Genomic DNA, 27,473 nt, shown 5'->3' with positions numbered 1-27,473 from the left:
TTGGGAGATTTCAGCCTGGGAGGCAGGAACACACTGCTGTGAGCTCTGCCCAGACTGAAAACAAAAAGGTATTTATGGGGTACAAGCACTGCCAGGATCACAGACAGCCCAACTCCTCTGGACAGACATGGATCCACAGGAAGACATGAAAGCACCAGGAAAAACAATCCAAACAGGATGAGTATATCCCAAAAAGGGCTTCCTTCCTATGATCCTTAAGCCCATGGCTCTCTCTCCCTAAGGCAGTCTCTCACCACAGGCACAGAGCAGCGATTTGAGGGCAGACACTGCATCTTTCACTTGTCCTCTCCAGTATCTCAACAAGGCTGACGAGCAAAACCACAATGCAAAAAGATCCCTCTGGAGATGGGAAATCGGGGGCATCCAGTTTGTCTCCGTAACACTATCAGGCAGGGCTGGAAATGCTGCTCCTCAGAGCTTCACCTTGCAAATAAATAGCTCTGAATTGCAGCCAGAAGCAACGGGACCTTTCAAAGACATTATCTGGGAGCAGTCAGTGGAATGCACCTAAAGTCTCATTAATCATCCCGCCGCTTACAGTACTTCTTAATGGCTTTTATGGTTTATCCTTTGAACGCCAACAAAGAGTGTGATTTCTCCTGGCTTATTCTATTAAACAGAAATCAATATCTAACACAAATGTGCCGACGGTGGGAGATTTGGAACGGCCGAGGAGGCACCTGTCGGGCCTTTTCTCCTCTCCTCTGCTGTGGGCACTGAGCTCTCCGAGGGGCAGGGGTCTGCTAAGCGCGGCTCCTCGCTTTGCAAAGCCAGGCCTAAGCAGGAGAGAGGCCAGGAGCTCACACAGGAGGGCTCTGAAACACCTTCAGTGACAACTTCTTTTTCCTGGTGCTCAAAACTTTGGAGGCAAGTGCTGTGAGAGAAAATTGAAAAGAAAAAGAGGCAGCAGCGGGATAGGGTGGTTTTCATCTCTCCTTTCTATGAGAGCTCTTGTGAATTTGAGTGATGCATGTGAGGCAGCTGAATCAACACTAAGCACAGGTATAAATAAGCTTCTGGGAACACGGGCTCAGGAGCTGAAGCTTGTTATTAATTTTTGCAGCATGAGAGGCAGGCAAGGAGAAGAGGCTTCGGGTCTTTCACTCCCTCTTGCACCCCTGGAAACAGGACTAGAGGTTGAAAAAAGAGGAAAAAGAAGGAATTTGCTGTGCTGAATTAGTTGAAAATGAGCACAGCTTTGGGACAGGGATGATCCTTCACCAGGAGGACTTTTCAGCCCAGCTCATGTCTAACTGGGCCCCCTGGACCACACCAGGAGCCAGGGGTGAGAGCAGCCACCAAGTGAATCAGCTCTGGGGTTCAACCTGCATTACACAGGGCTGGCTCCTACACTCACAGAAACAGGACCCAAAACAACTGCAAAAAGCAGCATTTACCACCTCAGAAACCAATTCCAAGATCCTAATAGAAAATGAAATTTGTATTTGTTAAAAACCACTTAGAAGCTTTGGAGCCTTCTCTTTATGCTCTTCTCAGAAACATGCTGTTAAGTAATTAGCAATTTGCCAGGTTTAAACAGTTACAGAAATCCTCCCTGAAAACACCAGAGGCAAATCACATCACTCTAGAAATGAGCTCTTTCCCCCAGAGCCCTCAGTGGTACCAACCACCTCATTCCAGAGAAGGAACAGGGCAGAGCCCACCCTTCTGCTGTCTCAAAACACTCCCAGCACATGTGGGAACTCGAGAGCACGAGTGGGTTTAAGTTTGTTTGGTGCCACAGACATGTGGAGTTCTCCACCCTGGCACATTCCCATCCAACCCATCCCTGCACTGGTGTGATGAGGAGCAAGAGGGTTCTCAGTCCAGGAGCATCTCAGAGGCACCAAGTGCACCTTCCAGAGGGTCTACCAACACCCAGCTCCAAGCACTTCCCTACTCCACAGATGCCAGCAAAAGGATCCAGAGGAGATGAGATGGAGGAGGTGAAATTGGGGAATGAGCCAACCCAGGCAGCCCACACATCAGTGCTGATGGCACCTCCTGCAGCACCTTACGGGATTATTTAGCACGGCTGATTGCACTCGCTTCCCTCTTCAGAAAGTTTCTCTTCAGGGAGAAAAAAAAACAAGGAGCTGAATAGTTGGGGATGCTCGAGGCACTTAACTACACTTAGCAACCCCGAGCCTGCCAGAAACATCCTTGTGCAAGTGACGAATCCAGAATTAACTCCCAGCTCTTGGCGTGCTTGAAAAAAAAAGAGAGAAGCAGGCAAAGCCCCTTCAATGGCAGCTCTTGATTCGGATTCAGCACAGGTTCACACTCAGCTCTTATCCCACCAAACGCTGCCTGGATGGGGAACAGCGTCTGACCTGCTGGGCAGCACCTTCACCTGCCAAAACCTGCTAGAATTTTGGTGGTTTTGGTGAGCATCCTGGCCTGGGCTCCAGGTGCAAGCTGCTGGCTGGGCTTGTGGTACCTAATTCAAGAGGAATCACACAGCAGTGCAAAGATGCAGGTAAAGAATCAGCAGGTTAAATGTGTGTGGGAACATCTCTGGGTTGGGTTGGGAAGGAGCTGCTCTGTGCCAGCTTCCTGGAAGGAGAGAGGAATCACCTGCTCCTCTGCCTCCTAAAAAATTAAGGGAGGCAATGAAAGAAAATGCCATTTCTCTGGCAATGCAACAAAAGGTCATTATTTTTTTATCTCTTTCCCAGGGAAGGGCATCACCAGTTTACATAATTAGAGCTGTTGGGATGGTCCTCACACCTATCTGGATCTTTTTAATTTTTTATTTCCTTGGCTCATGCTCTTCCAGCCCGAACATGACCACAGCATCAGAATCCTTCCAGAGCCACTCCTACTCCTGCCACCCCGACTCAGAGGCAGAGCCCACAGCCAAAGCAAACAGCTCCAACATCTCTCCTCTGAACTGAACTCGGTGTTAATAATTTAAGGCTTTACGGGTCCTTTTGGTTGCGTGGTAAATTATTCACCGATTTCCCCTTGCTAACAGCACCCCCGCCCACGGCGCGCGCGGAGCAGGTGCACCCACACAAAGAGAGATGCTCTTTACAACTTTGGAGATGCTCTATCATGTCAAAGAGAAGGGATGAAAGGCAGAGGGAGGACGCCAGCCTCAAAATCACATCCCCCGCTATTGCTCTCGAATAGATAAACGCTCCAGGAGAGTTTCGCGGGGCATGTGATGATAGGAGACGTTTTTGTGATACACAGGTGTGAAAAAGGGAGACAGGCGGGAGAATAAAACCTGATAACACTTCACTCAGGCAGCGGCAGCAAAGGCAGGTGCTTTTTATTCCCCAGCTGCATGAACCAAGAGGAGCAGAAGGGAAGCGTGGAGCAGCAGAGCCAGCTCAGATCCCAGGCAGGATCTCACCCTGGATGTGAGAACCTCCCGCAGCGAGGCAGCTCTGTTCTTCCTCCACACAGGTATTGCACTCCCAGCAGCTCAGCTCCTGGCTTTCCAGACTGGGGTGTGCAATGCCTGCTCCTGACAGCCTCCCAAGGGCTCCCTTGAAGCAGCCGCCTTCATTTGCATCAGCAAACATGAATTTAAGTTTTTTGCAGGTAGACTGAAAGTGGGAGACGGTCAGAGACAAGTTGGAAATGTGGAGAAAAGCCCACCTGATAGAGAAGGTGCTGCCTGATAAGTTGAGGGCAAACTCTGTCCCTTAAGCCCAGCCTGAGCTAAACCAGAGCAGTGCAGTACACAGGGAAATCCCACAGAATGTGAAAATTGGAGGGAATATTATTATTTTTAACTCCAAGATTAGGAGTAACAGTTTTAGGGTTTATCTGGGAACCACCTATGCATGCATACACCTACACACAGGTGTATTTGTAGGAACCACTTCCTGAGACACCTGCAACTTTGTTTTCATATCACACCGTGTCCTTAATTTCTCTGTATTCAACACTTTCTTAATAATCAGCATCATCTGCCCTGATTTTGAACTCCTCAGGGTCCATTTCATCTGTAGAGGCCTGTCTAAAGGAGGATTCCTCCAGAGACCTGCTAACAGGGAGTCTGGGGGCTCCTTCTGCTGCTCACATCCCACCAGGAGGTCCTGGGAATGATCTGGGAAGGGCAGCAACAATGACAACACCAGGGTCTTTTCAGACATCCCTGGGGGACAGTGCACTGCCCCACTCCTGCAGCTCCCAGGAAAATATTCTCCAGCTCTGCTGTGAGGACAGTGCTCATGGGTGAGGTGGCACAAGTGGGATTTATCTCCCCACACACTGGGAAGAAAAGCCAGTCCAAACTCAGCTGAGCACAGAGGTTTTGCCTCAGCCTGGGCTTGTGAGGGACACGACCTTTCTGAAAACTCTGGTTATTTATTTTGATAATCCTTTTGTTGGGATAAACGCTTTGCTCTTGCCACAGCCTCAAGGTCACGGGAGTTAATGAGGAGAGGAGAAAGGCCAAGTGAATGGGACCTGTCCTTTGCAACTGAAGGCATTACTGAATGAGAGGTGAAATGAGGGGGCTGGACTCCTTCTCCTCTGCTTTTCACTTGAAAAAAGCCAACAACAGCAACACAGCTGCAAAATAAGTCTCTCTTTCTATCCCTTCCTTATTCTTTTATTCCCATTACTGCCCTCATTGCTCTTCCCTAGGTGGTACCACCAGCTCCATGCTCCAACCTGTTCCTCACAAACTACACCCTGATGGGAATAGGTTCATATCCATGCCCTGGACCCTCACACAAACACCCCCAAGGCAGCCTGTTCCTGCCCCCTCCAAGGACCCCACACCCTTTTATAGACCCTAACACTGAGGTGGCCTTAGAGCGAAGCAAAGAGGTGGAGGGGAATCTGCCAACCCCTCCCTGCTTGGTTACAGCCATTTTGGTGCAGAGATCTGCAAGAAGAATATTAAGCTTGGTCTGAATGCAGCAGCCTCGCTCAAGATTTATGAAGGATGAAGGAAGGAAGATTCTGAGGCAAAGCATCATCTCAAAAATAACTGCCGAGTCCTAGCGGGTATAAAAGATCTGTCCATAAACCAGTTTGTCATCACCAGTCAATAAAAATTCAAGCAATGGGAGGAGGAGGAGGAGGCGATAGCTGAGGTCCCTCTCCTGCCACCCGAGTGATCCCAGCTGGGTCACCTGCACACACAGGTGTGCAAAGGACAGTCCATCCTCAGCCTGGCTCCAAGTGCACGTCCCCTGCCCCAGAGCCTCAAGGTGGGCACAGTTACACCCATTCAGTGCACACAGCAGGGGTCTGATGGCCAGGCAGGACCACAACAAGAGGAAACAGCCTCACGTTCCAGCAGGGGAGGTGTAGGTTGGAAATTAGGAATGAGTTCTTCATGGGAAGGGTTTCAAGCACTGGCACAGGCTGCCCAGGGTTGTGGTGGGATTTAAAAGATGTGCAGGTATTGCCCTTGGGGACATGGGTTAGTGGTGGGTTTAGCAGTGCTGGGGAATGGTTGAGATTGATGATTTTAGAGGGCTTTTCCAACAGAAATGATTCTGTTCTTTAAGGGAGAAGGATGGAGTCACACCCACAAAACCCATCTGGGGCATGGTGTCAGCATATGCTGGTACCTCTCAGATGTCCCTGAGGACCCTGTTTCTCTCTGCCACCTACTGCTGACACTTCAGCCACATCCTAAACAGAGAGAGGAGGATCTGCTGCCAACTCAGGTGACCCATCTGGGGCAAAGCCTCCTGGCCACAGGCTGTATCCAGGCACAGCTGCCCAAGGCATCAAAGAGGCTCTTTGATGAGCTGCACCAAGCTGAAGGCAGCTGGCAAGCAGAGCAATCCATTGCTGTGATAAAATCTGTCTTTAAAGGAGCTTGGTGCCTTTTCTTTCTTTTCTGCAGGTTTTTTAACACTGCCTGATACAAAGGAAAACACCCCAGCTGGTGAAAGATGAAGGAAACTTCTCTCATCACCTTTCCCATCACAGGCAGCCCAGACACTCTGAGACACTTCTGCTACCTACCAGCCCTGGGAACCTTCACATCTGATTTCCCTGATTTCGTTCAAAGACGGGACATCCCCGGGAGGCGACACCGGATCAGCCGCCAAAGGCTGACGGCAGCAGAAAGGGAAGCGCCAAAGCTGGGAAGGATCTGTCAGAGTTCTCCAGGCTCTCATCCAGCTGGGGTAGGCCTGTTGCTTTGCTATAATTCTCCAGTGCTCTATCAAGTCAAATTTTAAATAGCTCAGATGATGGAGAGGACTGTGGAGGCTTCAAGTTCTCTCCAACAGGAGGATTTCTTCCTCTGCAGGACAATTTATTCCCTAAAGGAACATCTCATGCTAGCTTTTTCCACTTCAGCCTCTCCTCAGCTTCCAGCCTGGTGGATCATGTCCTTCTACCCCATCCTGTAGTGTCTCTTGGCAAACTCCTTTGCCCATCAAGGCATGGGGACAACCCCAGTGCTACCAAGCCAGTCAGAGCCAGCACAGCCAGAGAAGCAGGAACAGCATCAACACGGGGAGAAAAAAACCCTTTCCTACCGATCCCCAGCCATAAATTCAATTATTTGGGTGCTTCTCTGCTGGAACAAAAAGGAACATGCAGGGATATTGCTGAGGTTGATTTAGAGCCACCAAGAACCGTGTGTGACCAAGCACACCAGCCGTGTGTGCCCTCTCTTCTTTTCCATCTCACCAGGTTTTTTATTCCCTGAACCTTCTGGCTGAAAACAAAAAAAATAAAATTAAAAAGAAGCACCTCGCCATCCCTTCTCATTACTAATCATTCCCATCAGCCTCCCAGGAAGCACTCTGGGGCCACTTGACCATTAACAGGGCACTAAATGCAAGGCAGAGGAGGCTGTATTAATATCTAATAAGAGTGATAGATGATCTGAGCCAGTCGGGCACTCTGGCTCAGGTACTCGTGGCAGATACTGGAGCTAATTTAAAATAATAATAATAATAATAATAACAACAATAATGGCAGCAGCAGCAGCAGCTGCCTTCATTTTCCAAGTCAATTGATTCCTCAGCAGGAATGCCATCTTGACAGATTTATTTTGATCAAATTGTCTAATTGAATACAGTTCTTGTTTCCCTTCACTTTGTGACCTTTCACGCCTGTGAAATAAATGCAATTTGGAGAATTATTCTTCAGCATCAAACTCAGCTCCTCCAGGGCTGGGGTGCCTGCCTTGTGTCACCAGTTTGCCAACAAAACACTATCAAAGGATGCCAATGCAAAGGAGGTGCCCAGGCTCGGGCGCTCTGCCAGTGTTTCATTTCCACTTCCACTTTCAAAATGTTTCATAAAAAAACAACTATAGGAGGCTTGCAAGGAGCACAATCAAACGTCCTGGCTGTTTGGGCAGATTTTATTTTCTGCCTATTCAGGTCCCCAGCATTTACTGTAGCACAGCTCTTTTCCAGTTTAGTGGAAGAAGATTTGCTCCCAGTCCCACGATGCTGCTGGAATAAGATGTACCAAGCCCTTCCCTTCATCCAGCAGAGACACAGGCTCCAACCCCCACCAGCCATTCATCCAACTCCACCTCCTCCCCAGGCCCTCCCAGCTCCTGCCTGGGATGCTCTGATGTGCCAGATCCGAGACGATGCTTCCCATAAATTTCACAAGAACAAGAATCAAAGATTAAAAATAACTAAGCCACGTCCCTCACAGACAAACGCGCTGTCTGCGCGCCAAGAGAGGTCCTGGTGAGAAGAGTTGCAGCTGAATCTTTTATAATAATATCAATCAATATTAAAAATGAATGGCCTGCTCAATTTTTAAAGCATCTTAAATTAATCTTTAAACACAACTATTTTGCTTAAACCAAAGGCTTTTGGTAGCCTGAGAATGGTATTTCCATCTGCTCCCTCAGGCTCGTGCCAGGTAGCTAGAAGAGGTCTAATAAATAAGCAAATAATATACATCCAACACAATTCCCTTGAACCTCCAAAGGGGGAAACTGCAGAATTTACTATTAAATTTGTTATTGACTTAGCTGCAAAAAATATCTTTATTAGTGCATTATGATAGGCCCTACTGAGACTCTTAAACCTGCTAAATCCACTGGGTTTAGGCTGGATAATGGACCTGGCTGCTACCCCTTGGGGTGGTGCAGGACCACAGAACCACTTCAGCTGGAAAAGACCTCTCAGATTGAGTCCAACTGTGACCAATCCCCACCCTGTCACCCAGCCCAGAGCTCTGAGTGCCACCTCCACTCCTTCCTTGATGGGATGGGGACTCCACCACCTCCCTGAGCAGCCCATTCCAATGTCTAACAACACTTGTGAAAAAATTCCTTCTGGTGTCCAATCTGAACCTCCTCTGGAAAAGAGAGGAATGGGAGCACAGCAAGGCATGGGACTACAGTGAAGTTGGGTTGAACCCATCTGATCCCCTCCAACAAACACCTACATCTAAAACAAATCAAAATTTGGACATTACTCCCATGCTCCATGGGCTGCCCCAGAATCTCAAGAGCTTTCCCAGCAAGGGAAAAGCCACTCAGGCAGCAAGCTTCCCAGTGCAAGTGTTTTTAATATATTCAGGAGAATGTGGCATTTCTGATGGCAAGACTTCTTCCTCACTTGCCGTTTAATGTTAAGAGGCTTGTACAGTCAGCAGCGTTTAAAGAGTAATGACTGTTTTCATGGTAAATGCTCTGTTAAATAACCCAGGATTATTGTGTTGTGTTATTGCATATATAAAATGGCATTTCAAAAAAAATAATAATTGTTTTAGAGTTAATTGATGTTTTTAAGCGGCTCCGTGTGTGGAATTTTTATTTGGCGGAGGGTCGGGCTGCTGTCAGGAAGAGGCAATAAAGGCAGGGAGTCTTTGACCTGCCAAACTCACCCTGTCTGGGCTTTGTATGGTTCAGCTGCTGCTTGTGGTTGAGCAACAGGAGAAGGTTCAAGCTCTCTGCTCTAAAATGTAAAATTTAGTTACAGGCAGGCACCTCTGTACCCCAAACCTGAGTGTCCAGCCACGGCTGGGGCATCCCTTGTCCCCACATGGTCAGTGAGACACTGGAGATCCACCGTGCCAGCAGCACCTCTGCCTCCAGTCCTCAAATCTCCTTCTCTCAACCCCCCAGCTTTGGTGGGTTATCCATGTGGTGACACTTCAGAGGCACCCAGATCTCCCTGGGGGTGACACATCTCCCTCCCCTGTTCCCCAGTGTTATTTCTGCAGACAGCAAGGGAGAACCGCCCTAATGCTCAGGCTGATGAATCACTGGTGAGCAATCCTGCTGCCAGAGTTTAACTCTGATCGTTCCAGAAGGGATTAGGATGGCTCAGCTCCTTCCCCACACCCACCTCCTGCAAGGGCATTGTCCTGGCCACATCCTCAGCAAAGCCATCACCGACATTTCTCTCACCACACGGTGATTTTGGCTCCTACCCTGCCCTGCTGAGCACAAACATTCAGTGACTGCATGGCTGCTGAGAGCCCAAACTCTGTTTGCACCTCTCGAGGCCGTGGGTGCTTCAGTCCTCAATCCAAGGTGGGAAAGTGCCCCTGCCTCTCCATCCCAGAGCCTTTGAGCTCCTCTGACAGCAGCTGCCTCGCTGACCCGAGGCACTGGAGCAGTCAGAAGCACTGGCAGGTCCAGAAGTTTCAGAGAATCAGTGACTTTGGGGATGTGCAGTTAATTACGGGAGCTCTCAGAGCTGCTGGAAGGGAGAGCAGGGCCATCAGAGCCCTCAGTTAAAAGCCTTGAACATCTCCTAAGATCCCAGAGTCCACACTCAGATCACAGGGTGAGAGCAGGGGGTGACACACACCTCCCAGAGAGAGCTGGGGTGTCACTGAGTGTCATCCCTTGCAATCTGACAGTTCATTAACTCAGAAGAGTCCCCAGCATCTCTCCTCTGCCTACCAGAGCACCACGAACCACCTCACAACAGCTCATAACAAACCAGAGACCCGGAGTGCAGAGGCCAAAAGCCACCAGCTCTGAATCATCACAGGGAAGGAGGGATGAAAGCCACCATCATGCCCCAGACCCTCGCAGCAGCAGGGAACGGGTAAAAGGAAAATGTTTAAATGAAGCACACGATGAGGTTTGCAGCCGGGCAGGGAGGAAAGCTCCACACTCCTCCAGCATGGGAAGGATGGCACAAAAATAATTGGGCTGAAAAATCTAAGGGAAGACTGCCCAGAGCAGGAGAGTTCAAAACCATGGTTTGAAGTTGTTCCTCATCTTCAGAAGCCACTCCCAGGCCTGTCTGTGCTGAGCCATCTGCTCACACCAGCCCTCAGGGTGGACCCTATGGACAGTCCTAGACCTGGCCAAACTCACCCCTTGCTGCCCTTTAATAAGAGTTGTCACCTTCTGCTACAGCTTTTCCCAGCCCCCAAAGACAAGTTTGATCTGATCTGGGAGACTGCATCTTGCTTTAGGAATCATGGAGAGGTGACAGGAGTCATCTCCTTTCTTAGCATCACCCCATGCTCTGCTCATGTCCCGTGATGCTACAGCAGCTGCACAGCCCAGGAGGTGCTGGTTAAATGCAGCTCTGTGTGCTCTAACAGTGCCAATAATATCGCTGGCTGCACACACAGACTCTATAAAACAAGATACAGACGTGAGAACCTGAGGCCAAAACAGTCTCAGAATCATTTTCTCCCAACCCCACCCTCTGCAAAAGCCAGAGAACCCTGTCCCTCAGACTGAACAACTCCTCAGTTCATTCTTTCCTTCTTCAGAGGGAGTTTTTGCCAGGTCCTGGGGCTCTGTCTGACCCCTCTCCCTCCCTTGGAGGCACCTGGATCCCAGAAGGACACTGCCCTAATGGGTTACATCTCATTACCGTGACTGCAATGTCAAACCACGTCTCCCTCTCCCTTCAGCATCTGTCTCCACGGTATCCAAGTGCCTCAGATGAGTAGAAAAGTCCCTTTGTGTGTTTTCCCAACCCTTGGCTGTACAAGTACCGTTTAATCAAGCTCAGTAATGAAGGCAGAAATGAGCCAGAACAGGCTGTGCTGCCACAGGCAGGATCAGCACAGACTTTGAATCAGAGGTGGGGGCTGACCCTGCTACCCTCAGGTGACAAAGGGGACAGGAGCAGCAATGGGGTCGGGCACCTCTGTGATGTTCCAAAGGATCCAAGCAGCCTCAAAGCTCCAAACAGCCCATGGGCATGTCAGCTACAGCACAAGTGCACATGGTGGATCCCAAAGCTGTCCCCACACATTAACTCTGTGGGATATTTCATTCTCCAAGGTTCCCAGGCTCAAGTTTAAACCTCCATAAAAGCAACACTTACCTCAGGACCCCTAAAAGATATTTAGGGCACAAAGTCTGTGCTTTGGAGTGTACTCCTGCCTGGCACTGCAAGGCCAGATGCTGCTGCCAGCTCCCAGGCTCACTTCTGAACATGGTGCCTGCTCTCCAGGCTTGGCTTTCTCCCTCTCTCCAGGATCCTCCTCGCATGGATGCTGTCACCATGTGCTTTAATTAGCACTTCCCTCCAGCCTGGCCAACTCCTGCTTCCAGCATTTGTAAAGATGACTTCCCCATCTGTAAATCAGGCATCAGAAGACATCTCTGCCTCCCACACCATCCCTGCCATGAGTTCTGCCCTGCTGAGCATCCATCGGATGCTTTGGGGGGAGTCACACACCTGAGGGAAGGTGCTTGGGACACACAGAGTTCCTAAAACCAACTCCTCTGGCCAGAGCTCTCTGCATGTCTGGTGTCACACTGACAACTCCCACCACTTGTTGCTTTTCCCCCTCTGCTCAAATCTGCCAGTCCTGGAAAAGGGATTGCATGAAGACCTCACCTTGTACAGAGCTGAAGTGCATGTGTGGAGCTGTAGGAACACAGTTAAAAGCTTGCAACCATGATCTGAGGTCATCTTAGAAAAGCCACAAAGCAAATAAAAGGCATTTCAAAACTTAGAATCCCACAATGATTTGGCTTGGGAAGGGACCTTAAAGCTCATCGTGTTCCAAGCCCTGCCATGGGCAGGGTACCCTCCTCTACCCCAAGTTGCTCAAATAATCTATAATTTAACTAATCAAAATATGTGGGGTTTGTTCATCCCCTCATGGTCTGGAATTGCCCCTCCTCTTCAGAGTGATTAACCATTACTATCACTAATAGGGAATTACTATATCCCCCTAACCAAGAGGAAGGAGAAACACATTTGCAGCCTGTGCTGCACAGGTGCAAACAACTCCAAATAACTTTTATTTCTAGGAAAAGCACATTCACAATCCTGCTGCTGACATAAAACTCCCTGCAAGCTGTTCTGGGCAGGGACTATCTCTGTGTTATACACTCAGTGCCTGTCCCAGCCTCCAGCCCTACTACAATATAAATAATGATAATCCCTCACTCAGCAATACAATGAAACACTTGCATGGTATTCAGAAATTATTTAAAATTCATACCTACATTGGGAAATTATTCAGTAAACTCTAATTACTTATCAAAAGCAACGATGATAGTTTTAAGGAGAAGGAGTGCCCATAAATACAGAGCCATAAATAAACTGCTCCTCGGTAGCACGAATTAATTTGTATTTAATTGCTAGAAATTGCTATCAATTACTAAACATTCCTTGCAGAATAGGCAAATTCTTTTAAGAACAATTTCAATTGCTAATTGACAGTCTTTTTTTTTCTTTTTTTTTTTTAATTTTTCCTCTTTCTCATCCCTGCTCCTGCCAAGTGCAGGAGTCCTCCCAGCCAGTGAGGTTCTGCACTTTTGGAGGGCAGAGAGAGACCTGTGAGGAGCCAAGGAACTGCTCAGGCTTCAGGAGGTTTTATCACCTGTAAAACCCTGAAGAGACAGGAAAACTGGTGCTGAGAAACATCCCTGCCATAGCAAGGAGAGTGATTCCTTGCAAGGGATTGAAAGGAAAGAAGTGAGAGCTGAAGTTTCACATCCATCACACAGCCAGGGAGAGAAACACCTCCCAGGGACTGTGTATCTCCCCTGAATGCCACAGCAAAGCCATGGCAGATGCTGAGGGATGCTCTGTGCTCCCCTGCTCCTCTGCAGGGCCAGATCCTGCCCTCAGTCGGAGGCAGGGAGGCTGCAGGAGGATGCAGGAGGCTGCAGGAGGATGCAGGAGGATGCAGGAGGCTGCAGGAGGATGCAGGAGGATGCAGGAGGATGCAGAAGGATGCAGAAGGATGCAGGAGGATGCAGGAGGCTGCAGGAGGATGCAGGAGGATGCAGGAGGATGCAGAAGGATGCAGAAGGATGCAGGAGGCAGGGAGGCTGCAGGAGGATGCAGGAGGATACAGGAGGCTGCAGGAGGATGCAGGAGGATGCAGGAGGATGCAGGAGGATGCAGGAGGCTGCAGGAGGCTGCAGGAGGCTGCAGGAAGATGCAGGAGGATGCTCCTGCTGTGTGGCAGGACACGAGCTGAGCCGCACGCCCGGCTGCCACTTCCCGCCTCTCCACGCTGAACAGCCCTGCTCTCTCTCCTGACTCATTTTCTGGTGTTTTCTGCTTTGCTGTTGGCATAACATCCCATCAGCACAGTTAATTACATCCACGCTGAGTGTGAAGGACAGGCTGAGTCTCGCAAGGAGCCGGCGGCTGTGCAATCCTTCCCGCTGCTCTCGCCAAACAGCTTCCGTGGATGCTGACAAACTGTGCCGTGTGCGAGACGGCAGCTCCCGAGGGAAATCCTCCCTGCATCGCCAGGATTTGGGATGGCTCTCACCCCCACACCCCTCCAAATCCCCCCAGTGTCCCTGCTGTGAGCTCAGACTTGTGGCTGCCAGCATCTTGTGCTGGGGATGTCCCATTCCTGGGAGTTTCCAAGGCCAGGCTGGAGCAAACTGGGACAGTGGAAGGTGTCCCTGCCCATGGGACAAGAAATGAGCTTTAAAGTCCCATCCAACCCAAACCATTCTGGAACTCTCTGATCCCCCTGACCCTCATTGCCCAAACCAGGCTACACAGACTCCCAAAAAAAGTTTGCTGGGAGCACAAATTGCAGAAGAAACATCTGCCCATAGCAGCTGATCTGCCCTGTGGCAGCAGAGAAAGCCCCAGCACAGAAAGCCCTGTTCCCACCCAAACCCACCCTGCTGGTGGAGGCACTGGTACATCCGTGGGTGAGAGCAGGCTGGAAGCAGAGGAGGGTGCTGGGAAGAGCTGCTCATGTCTACTCAATTAAAGAGAGACCCAGGGTCTCCAGGACTGTCAATCCAACATGCAGACACCGCTCCACCACCGTCCCCCCAGGAGCGGGCTGACACTCACAGGGAGCCATGTGCCAGCCATGACAAGCAAAGCAAGTGACACACACATCTCCTGCTTACAATAACAGCCCTTCCGTGTCTAATCCATCATATTTGATGCAGATCTCTTACCCTGAAGTGTTGTCAATGAGGATTTAATTTAGTGCTAATTAGACAAATATTGCATGTTGAACAGCCATTGATTATTAAGAGACAGGGAGCGTGGCTCGGCTCAGCAGTGTGCACGGACACGCTGGATTATATCTGGGATGAGGCTGGTAAATGTCTTGCTGTTTCTAATCATCAGATAGTAATTAACGTCCAATAACTTGTAACTTGGTTTATCATTATAGATTTAGGAAGGCAGTAATAGTACTGTATGCTAATTAAATATCAATTGATTATTTAAGGCATATAAAGATTTAGCAGCAAGGTAATATATATACACAGTTGTTAAAGTTTAATATCCATCACACAGCATTCTCCTGTTCTATTAAGTTAGTGTTTAATGAGAGTGTTGTTGCTGTAGGAAACTTTTGGTTGGGAGTGTCCAAAATGTTTGGCAACATGCAAAGTTACAAGTTTCTCAAAAGAACAAAAAGTCAGGAAATTCAGAGCCTCAGGTCAAGTGAGGTCAAGCAAGAGGTGGTGACAGAGCCCAAAGCACTCCTAAATTGTCTGACATTTTGCATCTCAGCTTTCCCCTCAATCCATGCAATCCCCAAACAAAAAGAAAGACAAGTTGTCAATTCCCTGCTGGAACAAAACTTTCAAACCCCAGCCTGGAACCTTCTGGAATCCCACCAGCCCACAAGGCAGCCTCATCCAACTGGTAGATATGCACAAGCAGCTGAAGTTTGGAGCAAACTTTCCAGAATAATAATGGGAAAGAAATCAATAGAGCCCTGCCACCCCCCCTCCCACAGTATTTGCCTCTCCTCCCCAGGATGGGTCTGAGCCCATGCCCAGCTACCAGAGATTTGGGAGGGCTGGGAAGACTGAGCTCCTTCCCACATAAAGAGAGATAAAACCGGAGATGAGAGACAGAAGCCCGGCATCTAAAAGGGAAAAGATAAATGGCTTCTGAAGGGAAATAACCTGCTGGACTCCATGGGTCTGGCAGCACCCTGCTAAGTGCAGCATCAGTCTTGAAAACCGCTGCAAGCTCAGCAATCGTGGGACAAAGAACAGGATTCAGAGAGTGAGGCCAAGCTGATGTCAGGGCTTCTTCCCAGAGGGAGCCCAAGGCCCAGGACTGTCTGTTTTTGGCCACCCTGGATGGCTCCCAGGGCTGGGAGACAGATGGAGCAGGGAGAACACTTTTCATTGCACAGAGCTGCTTCCTGCAGACGGCCTGACCCCATCACTGATTTACCAGGCAATAAAAGCAAAATCAAGGAAAATGCCTCAAGTGCACCCCTGAGAGTGTCCAACCTCAGTTATAGAGTCTGGGCAGCCCCCAGCTGCCTCTTAAAAGCTTGTCTTGTACACAACGGGTCTGACGTGACTGGGGAAGGAGTCCAGAGGTGGCTGGCTCTGTGATGGGTGCTGGAGCATGGCACCCACAGCCAGGAGAGCAGGAAAAGTGCTGCTGCTTGGGAACACCACAGAAAAAGGCAGCAGGAGGCAGCAGGATGAGGCCAGCACCCATCCTGCAGCAGGCTGGAAAACCCCATTGCATGGAAGGCAAATCAATGCACTCCATCATGGACCTTCCCACTCAGGGCACCACAGGGTGGGGTCTGGAACGAGACATCAACAACTGCACATGTCTACCTCAGAAACCTCCAGAGTCCTTGGTGGCATCCCAAAATGCCAGTCCTGCAGCACAATGATGCTATGAACCGTGCACACTCCTGCACAGGAAGATTCAGGACATAAAGCCAGTTCCCCAAGCTCTCTGTGCTGTCCAGAAGGATGTTACCAGCCAGCTGCATCCTGAAACTACTGCAAAAGTGGCTTTTCCTACCAGTTGGGAATGGATTTTACACTGGGCTGGGTCTCAGAAGCAGGGAAGCACCTTAGAACTCCCAGCCTGCTTCCTTACAGCCAACCCAGACAGCAATTCCCACTTCAGGCTTCCCACTTGCTCACAGGGCAGCAGCTCCAGCCTTGCCTCGGTCACCTCCTGCTTCCCCCCTGCCCACCAGGCTCCTCACTCCATGGTACAGACAAGATTCGATTCATCTGACACAATTTCTCCTTGACAAACCTCTGCTGGCTGTGGCACAGCTTCTTGTCCGTTCTAGCTGATCACAAATAATTTTGCCTGTTTGCTCCAGAGCTTTGCCAGGATGAAAGGTGAGTGATCTCCTACAATAGTTTCTACACCAACCACTTTATTTGCCCTCCCCCAGGGGTCTGGAGCATTCCCCACACTCTGGGATGAGCAGCAGCAGTCCTGACATCACTCCAGCCACTTCCCTGCAGAGCCAAGCAGGAACAGCATCAGCCCAGGCAATTTATACCAGAACTCCAGCAAGACAAGCAAAGGCTGGCAGAAACCCCTCTAAAACAGTTTTGCAGTGGAGTTTACCCGAGCTGCAGCAGGCAACAAAGAAACGTCAAGAGCAATGAGATGAGGCAGGGGAGGCGTCGTAACAGATAAAGGATTCTTCAGGTATGAGACAAAACCAGCTTTGGAAACCTCGCAGAAGTGAGTTTAAAGTCTCCAGAGGATATCAATTGAGAGTCTGTCACTTGGTGTCAGGATAACTTTCTGGACAGCTCTCGGAGCTTGTTAAGCTCTCGCTTGGGCTGCATTTGAGCTCCGGTGGCAGCGCTGTCTACGAGCACCAGCGCTGAAACCAGAGATGAAAAAGATCTGCTGAGTCCATGCAGCTTTTCCATTATCCCTGCAAAATTCCCCACCATGACCTGCAACAGCCCACTGGTGTCAGGCACGGGGAGCTCAGACAGTGTTGCTCTAAGACACGCTCCCTCTCAAGGAGGGGATGTCCCTAAGCAGGAGCAACACTGTGAAATTTGGCTCCTCTCACCCCAAAACAAGGGCTGGGGTGTCCAGGAGGGATCTGTGGGCACAGGGTGGGAAATTCAGGGTGAGATGCAGCAGCCCATGTAAAGCAGGTGGCCAAACCAGACGGTCGTAACACTGTCTCAGCATCACAATCTATGGCTCTGGGTAGGAAATAGCTGCTTCCCCCACAGCAATCATTTCATCAAAAACCCTGCAAGACTCCTGCTGTTCCCACTAGCCCTGGATCCCTAACTTTAATTAAGTCCAAAGAGCCTTCCTGCAAGAACAAGGGAGGAGAGGGTGACTCAGACAGCGATGGGACCAGTCAGTGCAATTATCATACAGTTAAGAATATTAATTAAAAACAGCCCTCCCCCCAGTTAAAAAAAAAAAAAAAAAAGGCAAACTAATCAATTCTACTTAAAGGAATATATGGGGATGACGAGAAGGAGCAGGGAGGGTGACGGAGACAGAGATGGGACGCGCTGTGAATGTTAAGAGCTTCCCTCCGTGGCCGCTGCCGCAGTCAGCCCCAGGCCTGGCTGCTTCCAACAGTTACTCTGAGTCTCCTCAGAAATGGGCTCAATCTTTCCCTCTACCTGCTGCCGCTCCTGTGATCACAGAAAAGACTTTAAATCTCAGCTTTAACTGCCTTGATTGAATTAAATGCAACACCACAGTAAAGCAGGCTCTTCATTTCAGGTACAAGCATGGAGCCCTTGCTCTCCCGCTAACGGCACTCTCCCTCTCTCGGAAATGATGAGTTGCTCATGGGTTATGCTCTTTAAGAAAGGAAAAAAAAAGTCATCTGATAAAGTGGGTTATAAAACTGGTGGTGGTAATAAATGGAGAGCAAGGAGCCTGATGCAAAGCCTGCAGAGAAGGCAGAACCTGCTGTAGGGACACAATATCTGAACCATGATTAATACCTGATCATGGGTGACAGCTCAGGAGCAGCACAGGTGCCACCTGCTACACAGGGGACAACAACAGCAGAGGGAAGTCACCCAGACAGCAGAGGGAGGGTGTCAGGGGAGGAAGATGAGTGACAGGCTCCCAAGTGTTGAAGCTGAGGGTGTGGAGGTATCTGGAAGGCACCTTTGGCTCAAGCACCCACAGCCCATCAGTGGAGATGCTTCCACCACTGCAGTGCAACTGGGATAAAACCCAACCAAGGCTTCCAGGCAGCACCAATCCATCAGGGTGGCCAACCATGGCCTGCCAGTGATGCCCCCACAGCAACCCCAGCGAGCAGCATGCAGAGAAAGCCGTGACTCGATAGCATTCTCCCACAACAGCTGCTTCGACTGCGGGCACCACACGGGACAGGCCACAGGCACCAGGGGACAAGGCAAAGGAATGATGTGATGAGATGGGAACAGCCTTGGTCCTGATCCTCCTATGAAGCTGCTGTCCTGTGAGTGAGAGCTGCAGGAAAAGGCATCTCAGGTGCCTGGGTTTATGGGAGGGAAGGGAAAAGAGACTGCAGGAAAGGACTCTGAATGGAAAAAAAAACTGATGAGAGCACAGCTCTAACACTCCCAACTCCTGTCTGAAACTCTTCAGGCCATGTCACTCCAAGCCAGACCTGCAGGGACCAGCACTGCCACAGACTTATCACAGAGGGTGGAGAAGAGCTCAGCTCCCTCCTCTCCTTCCATGTTCATCCTCCTTTCCTCTTGGTGAAACTGGAATAAAGAGGAGCACGCTCCTATGGCTCCTACGAGCCCCGACACAGAGCAGGATCAGTCACAAGAAGGTGCCCGGGAAGCATAAACCATTTCTCTTTATCAGCCTCTATTATTATCACATTAATGGAACCTTCACTGGCAGGATGGATGCTCAAGTGCCCAGGAAGCACTCGTGGCTCTTTCCTGCCCCTCCACGGGAGCAGGGCACTGTGCCGACAAATCCCCAGGAGAATTACGGCTGGGTTCCAGGCGCAGACACGACTATCGGCTCCTTTTTATGAGCCTTCATTGTTATTACCACCTATTTCTTTTTACATTCCTGCCAAAATACCAAACATTAATCTCCCTCACTCCCTGCAGGCAAAACATGGGTAATTGGATTTATATGGGTTCGAAATTTGTTAGATTTTTATATATATATATTATATATACACACATGCACACATGCACACACATGGGGAAAATAGAAAAGACACAGTGAGGGGATGCACTATCCCATTGGAACTCAGGTACCTGCTGGCTGAAGCCAAACCCCCTGCATTTCTGTGCTGCCTGCTGGCTTTTAATTCAGGAGCTCATCCCTCAATGCTGAACTTCACACACTGAGAGTGGGTTTTTCTTTGGTCCACCCTTTGCAACGCCCTGGTTTTACCTTTAACCAATCCCTTCTTCCACCTGACATTTTTCTTTCCCCCTTCCCAACTTTTCTTTCTTGTCTTCCACTTTCTCCCTTCTGGACTCCCATTCCTGTTCTCTCCAGCTCCAGCCTGAAGGCGACATCACACACAAGCCTTGGCACACCCAGAGAAGAAAAAGCAAGATGTGTGACATGTCCTCAAGTGCCCCCACTCTGAACCCACCAGCACTGAGGATGGCACAAAGCACCTCATCAGCATCAGCACAATTTGCTGATCTTTTACAGGATGAGAAAAAATATCTTAAATTTACAGCTTACACCACAACAGATGTTGTTCTCATTATCCTCCCCCTCCACAGAGAAACTGACTTGGAGACCCGTTTGTATCCCAAGGAACAAGTCCGTCAAGTGAGCATAGTCATGGAAACAACTCATTTTAAACAAATCTTGGGACATATTCCTAGGAAAACAGAAATATAAAATGTGAGTGTTTTGCACTGACGAGCCGACCTTGAAGGGCTCTGTCAGGGAAGACAAGACCTACATATCAAATCCAACCTACAGTAAACAACCCATTACAGGCTAAAAATTGTTGACAGGGGCTTTGGGGAAATTATTTTTCTCATTAAAAGAAAAAAAAAAAGAAGAAGAAGGAAAAACAGCACATCCTAACCCTCAAAGGCTGCTCACAAGGACAGAGGAAGAAGTGATAGTCACCGAATCAGATATTTCTTATGAACTGTCTGCCAGGCTGCAGTATCTAAAGATTATCACTTAAAACAATATGTCCAGCTGTTGTAAAAAGCATCCGTGGTTTAGGGCTGAGGAATGCAAGGAGGAGGCAAACTGTGAGAACAGTCAAGGGAACAGAGAAACTCTTTGGAAAGCAGGAATGTGAAAGACAGCCACTGTGCCCCCGTTTGGTTCTGCAGCGTTAACACCTAATCCTGTTCCAGAAACAAAGCCCTGAGCTCCTGGAGGAGTGTGCGTGATCCAGGGGAAGGACAGCTATTACCAGGGAGTTTATTATCCTTGCAAAAAGATCTCTGTTCCTTATAGCGCAAGGATTACCAACAGTTCAGTCTCATCCCCAGGAGGTAAATATCACCACTTGGAACTATTTCTGCCTAGTGGAGCTTAAAAACTTAGCGTGGGGGTGGAGTTTTATTTTTTGCTAGACAAGAGGACCTTCCCAAGGCTTGAATTCTGGCCCTGGGAGATGTGACAGTGAGGGTCCCCTCCTCCCTCTGCAGAGCCCCACCAGCTCTCTGTGTGAAACCAGTTTTGTGCAGCAAAGCCCCAGTGTTGTGGTTCCAGCCTGTGGCAGCAGGACTCCCCAGCTCTCAGACTCCAGCCCCACACCCACATAAAACCTGCCTGGTGCTGCCTCAGCAGAAGGGCTGGCACAGGCAGCAACCCAAGCCTTGCTGCCTGAAGGTGAATTCCTCAAAGATAGCCCTGAATCTCCTCAAAGCCAGATTTGAATCTTCCCCTTGCACAGCAGGACTGTGCTCTTGGAGGAGACAACCAGTGCTGAGGACAGTGAACCACAGGGAACACCAACACCAGGGACAGTGAACCACAGGGAACAACACCAGGGACAGTGAACCACAGGGAACACCAACATCAGGGACAATGAACCACAGGGAACACCAACATCAGGGACAATGAACCACAGGGAACACCAACATCAGGGACAGTGAACCACAGGGACAACCAGCCCCAGGGACAATGGACCACAGGGAACACCAACACCAGGGACGACCAGCCCCAGGGACAATGGACCACAGGGAACACCAGCCCCAAGGACAATTACCCCAGAACAACCAATCTCGGGGACAATCAGCTACAGGGACAACAAACTGCAGGAAACACCAGTCTCAGGGTCAACCAACACAGGAAAACCAACCTTGGGGACAATGAACCACAGGAAGCACCAGCCTCGGGGACAACCAGCCCCAGGGACAACCAGCCCAGGACCAACCAACAACAGTGACAACCAGCCTCTCACTGCACAACCTGGGAAGTGACCTCACACAAACCAGCCAGCCCTGACAGGAGCTGGACACCAAGATTCATCCCAAGAGAAGGACACCAGGACTTAAATCTCCCTCCAGCACATCCCTCCCTGACGCCAGCAAGGACAGCAGCATTGCCAGGGCTGTGAGGCTGCTCCAGCCCCACCAAGGTGGGAAGGAGCACAGCAAGAGACATTGGGTACCAGCTCCATGGGCTCAGCACCTGCATTTTGGCAGCATCACTGGTGCAGAGGGCTGGGGAGGAAGGATCCCTCCTGCAACCCCCTGACCTTTCTCCAACCACCCTTCCAGCGGCTGCAATATTACAGTGAAATTAGCGGGCACTGTAATTACAACTATCAGGAGCAGATAAGACAAGTTAAATACCAGCTACCTAGGGAGAAATTATTATGCCAGCCAGGAGGATCCAAATGCCAGAATCCGTGGCTGTAATTTCCCTGAGTCGCCAATTACAGCTCTGCCACGCAGCGAGCTCTACCTTGGAAACGGCAGGTATATATTTAGCTGCTCCAGAAAACTTTTTGGGTAGGAGAGGGGGGGAAGGAAGGGGCAGCAATGGAGCAAGTCCTCACTAATCTGCTCTGTGCTAATCCCCACGCTTTTAGCATTTTCACACAAAGAGTGGTGACTCTCTTCCCGCTCCCCAGCAAGGATTTAACAGCAGAGACGTGGCTGCATTAACGCTTCTTTTCTCTGCCAGCTCCGTGGCTGCTGTTGCAGGGCGGCAGGTGAGTGTCACAACCCCCATTAACAGGTAGGTACATGGAATATCAGCGGTTTGACTAAAAAAGAGGCAAAAAAAATTTGATTTCCTGACTTCCCAGACCTATGCCTGGAGACTGTGGTCCTGCCGCCTGCTCCTGCTGGTTGTGTTTTACTGAGGTCTCGTCGTGTGCTGGAAAATAGACTGCGGTAGGTTATTACACCAAAAGAAAAAAAGAAGAATCAAAGCAGCATTGTCAGAAATAATTAAAACTATAATTGCAAAAATAAATGGAAGAACAGCATCTCATGATGCTTTATTCGGGCTTTTTATTTTTAATTGGAATTGTTCTCACACTCGCTAATTGACAGAATACAACCAGGCACGGAGTCTTGGATGTGAATGAGCAAAGCTATCCTGACTTCTTGGTCTCCTTCATGGACAGACAGTGGGAGAGGCCAGGGGTTCACCAGAAGCAGACAAGCCCAGGGGATTTGACTTGAAACTCTGCCCTTATATACAGAGATAAAGCAGCTCTGTGTTATTTAGTTTGGAAAAAAAAGCCTAGTTATACCTGCCTTAGCATTGCCTATGAGTACCCATTCCTGTAATCATCACTGATAAACCACCACTCCTGGGTCATTTTACAGATGGGGAAACTGAGGATGAGAGCAACAGAGGGGGCTCCTTAAGTCCTGGCATCCCTGCAGAGAAAAGTCAGCACACCCCATCTCCCAGCTAATCCCTTCAACCTCTAAAACGCACTCTCTCCCTTAAAAAAAACCCAACAATATTTCTTAAATACAGATTAAACTATAAAGCCTTGAAATTTTGAGCAGCTGGTGGTTTATGTCTTTATGAACTGTACTGATGGCTGCTGTAAAGGTTGGTTTGCCGCCGGCACAGCGGGATGATCCCATTTCCATCCCCGTTTTAACACCGTGGGAATATTTGCCACAGTTTCCCCTTTGGCTCATGGAGATGCTTCCACCACTGTGCTGCAGCTGAGATAAAACCCAACCAAAGTTTCCAGGCAGGATCAACCCATTGGGATTGGCCAAACATGTCAGTGATGCCCCCACAGCAACCCTAGGATGAGTATCCAACGAGCAGCATGTGGAGAAAGCCAAGACTCAATGGCATTCTTCCCAAAAACAGGAACTTAATCCTTGTGTCCACATCAAATCCCAGCTGGGAGATTAAAAAGTGACCATCTCCAACATCCCTGGTGGTTCCCAGTGTGCTCCTTGTTCCAATCTGGTGAGTAACATGAGTTACTGCTGCCATCTCAACACCTGAGTTTTGTGTTCTTGAGTCAGGGAAGAGGCGGTTTGGTTTTATTTTTAACACTACACAGAGAATTTCCATACTGCCTTTAGTTCCCGAGAGAGGAAAGGTGCCTGAGTATTATGGGAATTGTTTGCTCTTACAATAAAAAGGAATGAATTACCAACAATCTCTGCTTTAAACGGAAATTATTTGTTGCTGATCTAAGATGACCTGCAAGTTGCCTGTAGATGGAGCCTGAGTTTCTGCAAGGATTATGCTGAGCCTCCCTTGAAAAAAAGGGTGGAGAGCTGGAAATGGAAGTGCCAAAATCCAATACAGAAAACTCACAAGCAACCTGGAAATCAGAGAATAGCCAGGTTGGAAGAGACCTCTGAGATCATCGAGTCCAACCCAGCCCTAACACCACAACCATGGCACTGAGTGCCACATCCAGTCCTTTATAAACACATCCAGGGATGGTGACTCCACCACCTCCCCAAGCAGAACAGTCCAACACTTTATCACCCTTTCTGTAAAACTTTTTCCTGATATCCAACCTATATTTCCCTTGGCACAGACTTAAGACTTTTAAGAAAAGCCTCCAGGTTTCCTCCACCACTTTCATGCAGGTCTGCTCGCTTTCCCAGCTCCTTTCTGCAGCTCAAGGGGTGGTTAAAGGACTTATCTTGGAAAGCAAAGAGCTTCCACCAACCCTGCAGGAGCCAGGGAGATGCTCAGGCTCAGCCCATCTCACAACCAGGATGAGAGAGAGGACCTGGCCATCCAGACCTAGCAGGACTGGGCAGATCCTGCAAGATCTACACACTGGAGTTAAAGCTCTCAGTTTTCCCAAGCCCAGCTCCTTGGTTTGAGCCCCAAGTGCCATCTGTGGGGAGGACAGAAGAGGACACCACCACCTCTTCCTACAGGTGCACAGGAGAAAACACCACTTAGCAATAGCACCACTCACTGGGAAAGACTTCCCAGGGCACTTCTCCCTGCCTGGCTCTTCACAGGAAAGCACAACCTGCAAATAAACATCAGCCCTATCCTCAAGATGCTCCACCTTTGTCCTCCTGCTTTCAACCCCCCACTGATGCCACCCCTTTGGCTTGCTGTGTGCAATTCCCTGCCCATCTCCAGATCCCATGGGAAGATGGAAAACCGCTTGCCACCCAGGGGCTGCAGAGGGGCAGCAGCAGGGAAACAGGGAGAGGAGTGAAGAGAAGGACCACTGGGGAACATCAGTGCAAGGAAAGATGGAGCAAATGGGAGCTGGAGGCAGAAACCTGCCTGCAGCAGGGGAAAACTGGACTTGAGGAGAAGGGAGGGGGTAAGAGCGTGGAAAAGATGCACTGGAGAGCCTGGGCAGGAGCAGATGCCAAGGGGGGAAACGGATAAAACCAGGTGCTTTTGGTGTAGGGGCTTCCCCTAAGTGTCATCATTTGGGGAAAGCAGAGTTTCTTATGGAAATGCTAAAATCTCCCACCCCTCCTGGGCTGCTTCACAAACATCCCCTCCTGCAAACAGCACTGAAAAGGGGACAGAAGCTTAGAAATAAAAATAATAAATTAATAAATAATAATAAAGTAATAAATAAAAATAAATTAAATAAAAAAAAAGAGGAGATCCAAGTCAGCCCTCTGCTGGCAGCAGGCTCGGCTGGACTCGCAGGGGCTCCCCAGGGAGCAGGCACAGGCACCCATCCTGCTCTGACCACCACCAGCATCACCTCTGAGAGCCCCAAAGGCCACACTTCACTATGGAGACAAATTCCAACAGCGAGGGAAAGAGCGCCAGGGCCAAAGGCACCTCCCTGGGGGATTGTCCTTCTTTTAACTGCCTTGCTCACACAGCTCAGGTTAATCATCATTGCAGTTCAATTAGGGAGAGCACAAGGAGACAGAGCCCTCTGCTCTCCAGCTGTGCCACAGTCCCAGGCGCACAGGGTGATGACAAGAGGGTCCCTGGCAGGGACCAAGGAAAAGAGACAGCAAAGTCTGGCAGTGGCCATGGTGGGAAGAGGGCAGACAGGCAACCAACACCTCCTTCCACAGCACGGAACCCACAGAACCTCCAGCCAGAGCCTGATTCCCATAACCACCAAACTCTTCCCCCTACAAATCCCACTTCAGCCATGGAAACCTGCCCAGGTGAGCACAGCACCCTCTGCTCAAAGCAGCAGCAGCAGCTCCTCAGCCCTGTGCAGGCTCGGCTGCTCACGGAGAGCGTGACAGGCTCTGCTTGTGCCATCCCCACACCTGGCTTTGGGAAGAGCAGCTGCTCTCTGCTGCAGCCCTGCTCCTCGGGCTCTGAGCGAGGGAGCAGCCAGCCTCGGGTGAGGGGCACACGCTGCTCGCTGGTGCAGGGAGAGCAGACAAACTCCTCCGGGCTCTCTTGCTCCACGCTCACGTCCCACCATCCCCGAGTCCCACAGCTCCCGGATTAACCGGCCCAGGTCCTCCCGGGGCTGCCTGAAGCAAGCACAGCACGACCCAAAACCCCAGCCACGCGCTGCCTCCCCACTGCCCTCCAAAAAAAAGGCCGGGCTGCTCCCTGCTCGTCTGGCCCGGCTGCTGCAATGCCTGGGGAGAGCTGCTGTGCTACCTGGGCAATGCACCGCGTACACCTGTAACTCATGCAGGGAATGAAAGGGATGCTCGGCTGTGCTGTGCGGCACAGGAGTGACCCATCTGCATATCAGCCGCCTGTGTTTCTCCTACAGCAAACAACGTACGGGAAAGCATCCATCAGAATTCATAAGATGCACCCCTGGAGTAAAAGATTGATTTGATATTAACGGATTCGTGCGGAGACTATAAAGTGATTGAGGCAAACGCTGACACCTCGGAGGCATCGCAGCCCTGGAAAGCCGCTGGCAGCGCAGGCTGGCACCGCTGCCAGGAGCACGGACCCCTCTCCCCTCCCACGCAGGGACAACTTTGGGAGTGTCAGGCAGCACTAACTCACTGTCTGCCACCTAAACCCCTGTGTCGTCTCCTCGTCTGGCACCCGCAGCCCCCCCAGGAGGTTGCCAGCCCCGCGCTGCAGCCCGCAAAGCACCGGCGCATCCGTCCCTCCAAAAGCGCTCCAACGGGGTCACCCCACCACGACGGCGACAAGATGCCATCCACAGTGTCCCCTGCCACCATGGGGACAAGCCCCTGGGACACGTGCAAAGTCTCCAGCTGGTCCCAGGACCCTCCGGCAGCCCCGCCGGGCACAGAGCATCCCCCAAAAGCCGCAGGCAGGACCCCCCCGTCCCCCCAAAGCCCCCGTCCAGCTGCTCCTACCTGAGCGTGGCGCTCTCCCCTTGCCGCACTGTCACGTTGTCCATGGCTTTGGGGAAGGTGGCATCTCCGCTGCGCACGGGCACTCCTGCGGGCACAAGGAAGAGCAGCCTGAGACAGAGGACGACCAGGCACCTCCAGGGCAGGGCCAAGCACCCACCGACCCCCATCCTGGGCAGCGGGGACTTTTCCAACAGGCAAAAAACACACCCGACAAGGCGAAAAGGGGGAAGGGGTGGGTGGAGAGGAGGGATGGGGGGGAGCAAAACCACCGGGGCGAGCGCTGCGGAGCTCCACGGAGATCAGGAGAGCCCCCGGCAAGGCTGGCTGCGAGCGCTGAGCCTGCCGAGCGGCATCGGAGGGAGTCCCGCTGTCCTCGGGCGAGGGAGGAGGACGGGAGGGCCGGGGGGAGGAGGAGGAAGAGGAGGAGGAGAAGGTGCGGAGCACGAGATGAAGGTCACAGATGTGTGGCTGCTGGAGACGCTACTTTCAGCTGCAGCTGGGCAGGCGCTGCGGAGATCTGGCATCAAAAGTTTATAACCCACGGAGGAAACGTGAGTGTCTGTGAAAGGAAGGGGAGGGCGGCATCGGCACCGGAGGGGGGAACACAGCGGGCCGGGGCTGGGCTGTTCTCCGGCTCTTGTGCTTTTGTTTAGATCACAGAGGGAAAGGAGAATTTAAAAAAAAAATA

General features: G+C 50.4%; 1 protein-coding gene across 5 annotated transcripts in view; it reads right to left on the bottom strand.

Annotated features, from left to right (window-relative positions):
- Positions 1–27,473, bottom strand: part of OPCML (opioid binding protein/cell adhesion molecule like) — a 293,093-nt gene that overhangs the window by 79,639 nt on the left and 185,981 nt on the right. For 2 of the 5 annotated variants that reach the window (XM_015649857.3, XM_015649858.2), the window contains exon 2: positions 26,786–26,870. In XM_015649857.3, coding sequence (XP_015505343.1) covers positions 26,786–26,870 — 85 coding nt within the window. Of the gene's footprint in view, positions 1–26,785; positions 27,468–27,473 lie in introns of those variants that run through there. The other 3 variants (XM_015649855.1, XM_015649856.1, XM_015649859.1) reach the window with 2 other exon arrangements.

The sequence above is a fragment of the Parus major genome, chromosome 24 (genome assembly GCF_001522545.3).
Source record: "Parus major isolate Abel chromosome 24, Parus_major1.1, whole genome shotgun sequence".
Lineage (NCBI taxonomy): Eukaryota > Metazoa > Chordata > Aves > Passeriformes > Paridae > Parus > Parus major.
Note: the sequence above shows the minus strand (reverse complement) of the source record. Positions and strands in the feature narration are given on the sequence as shown.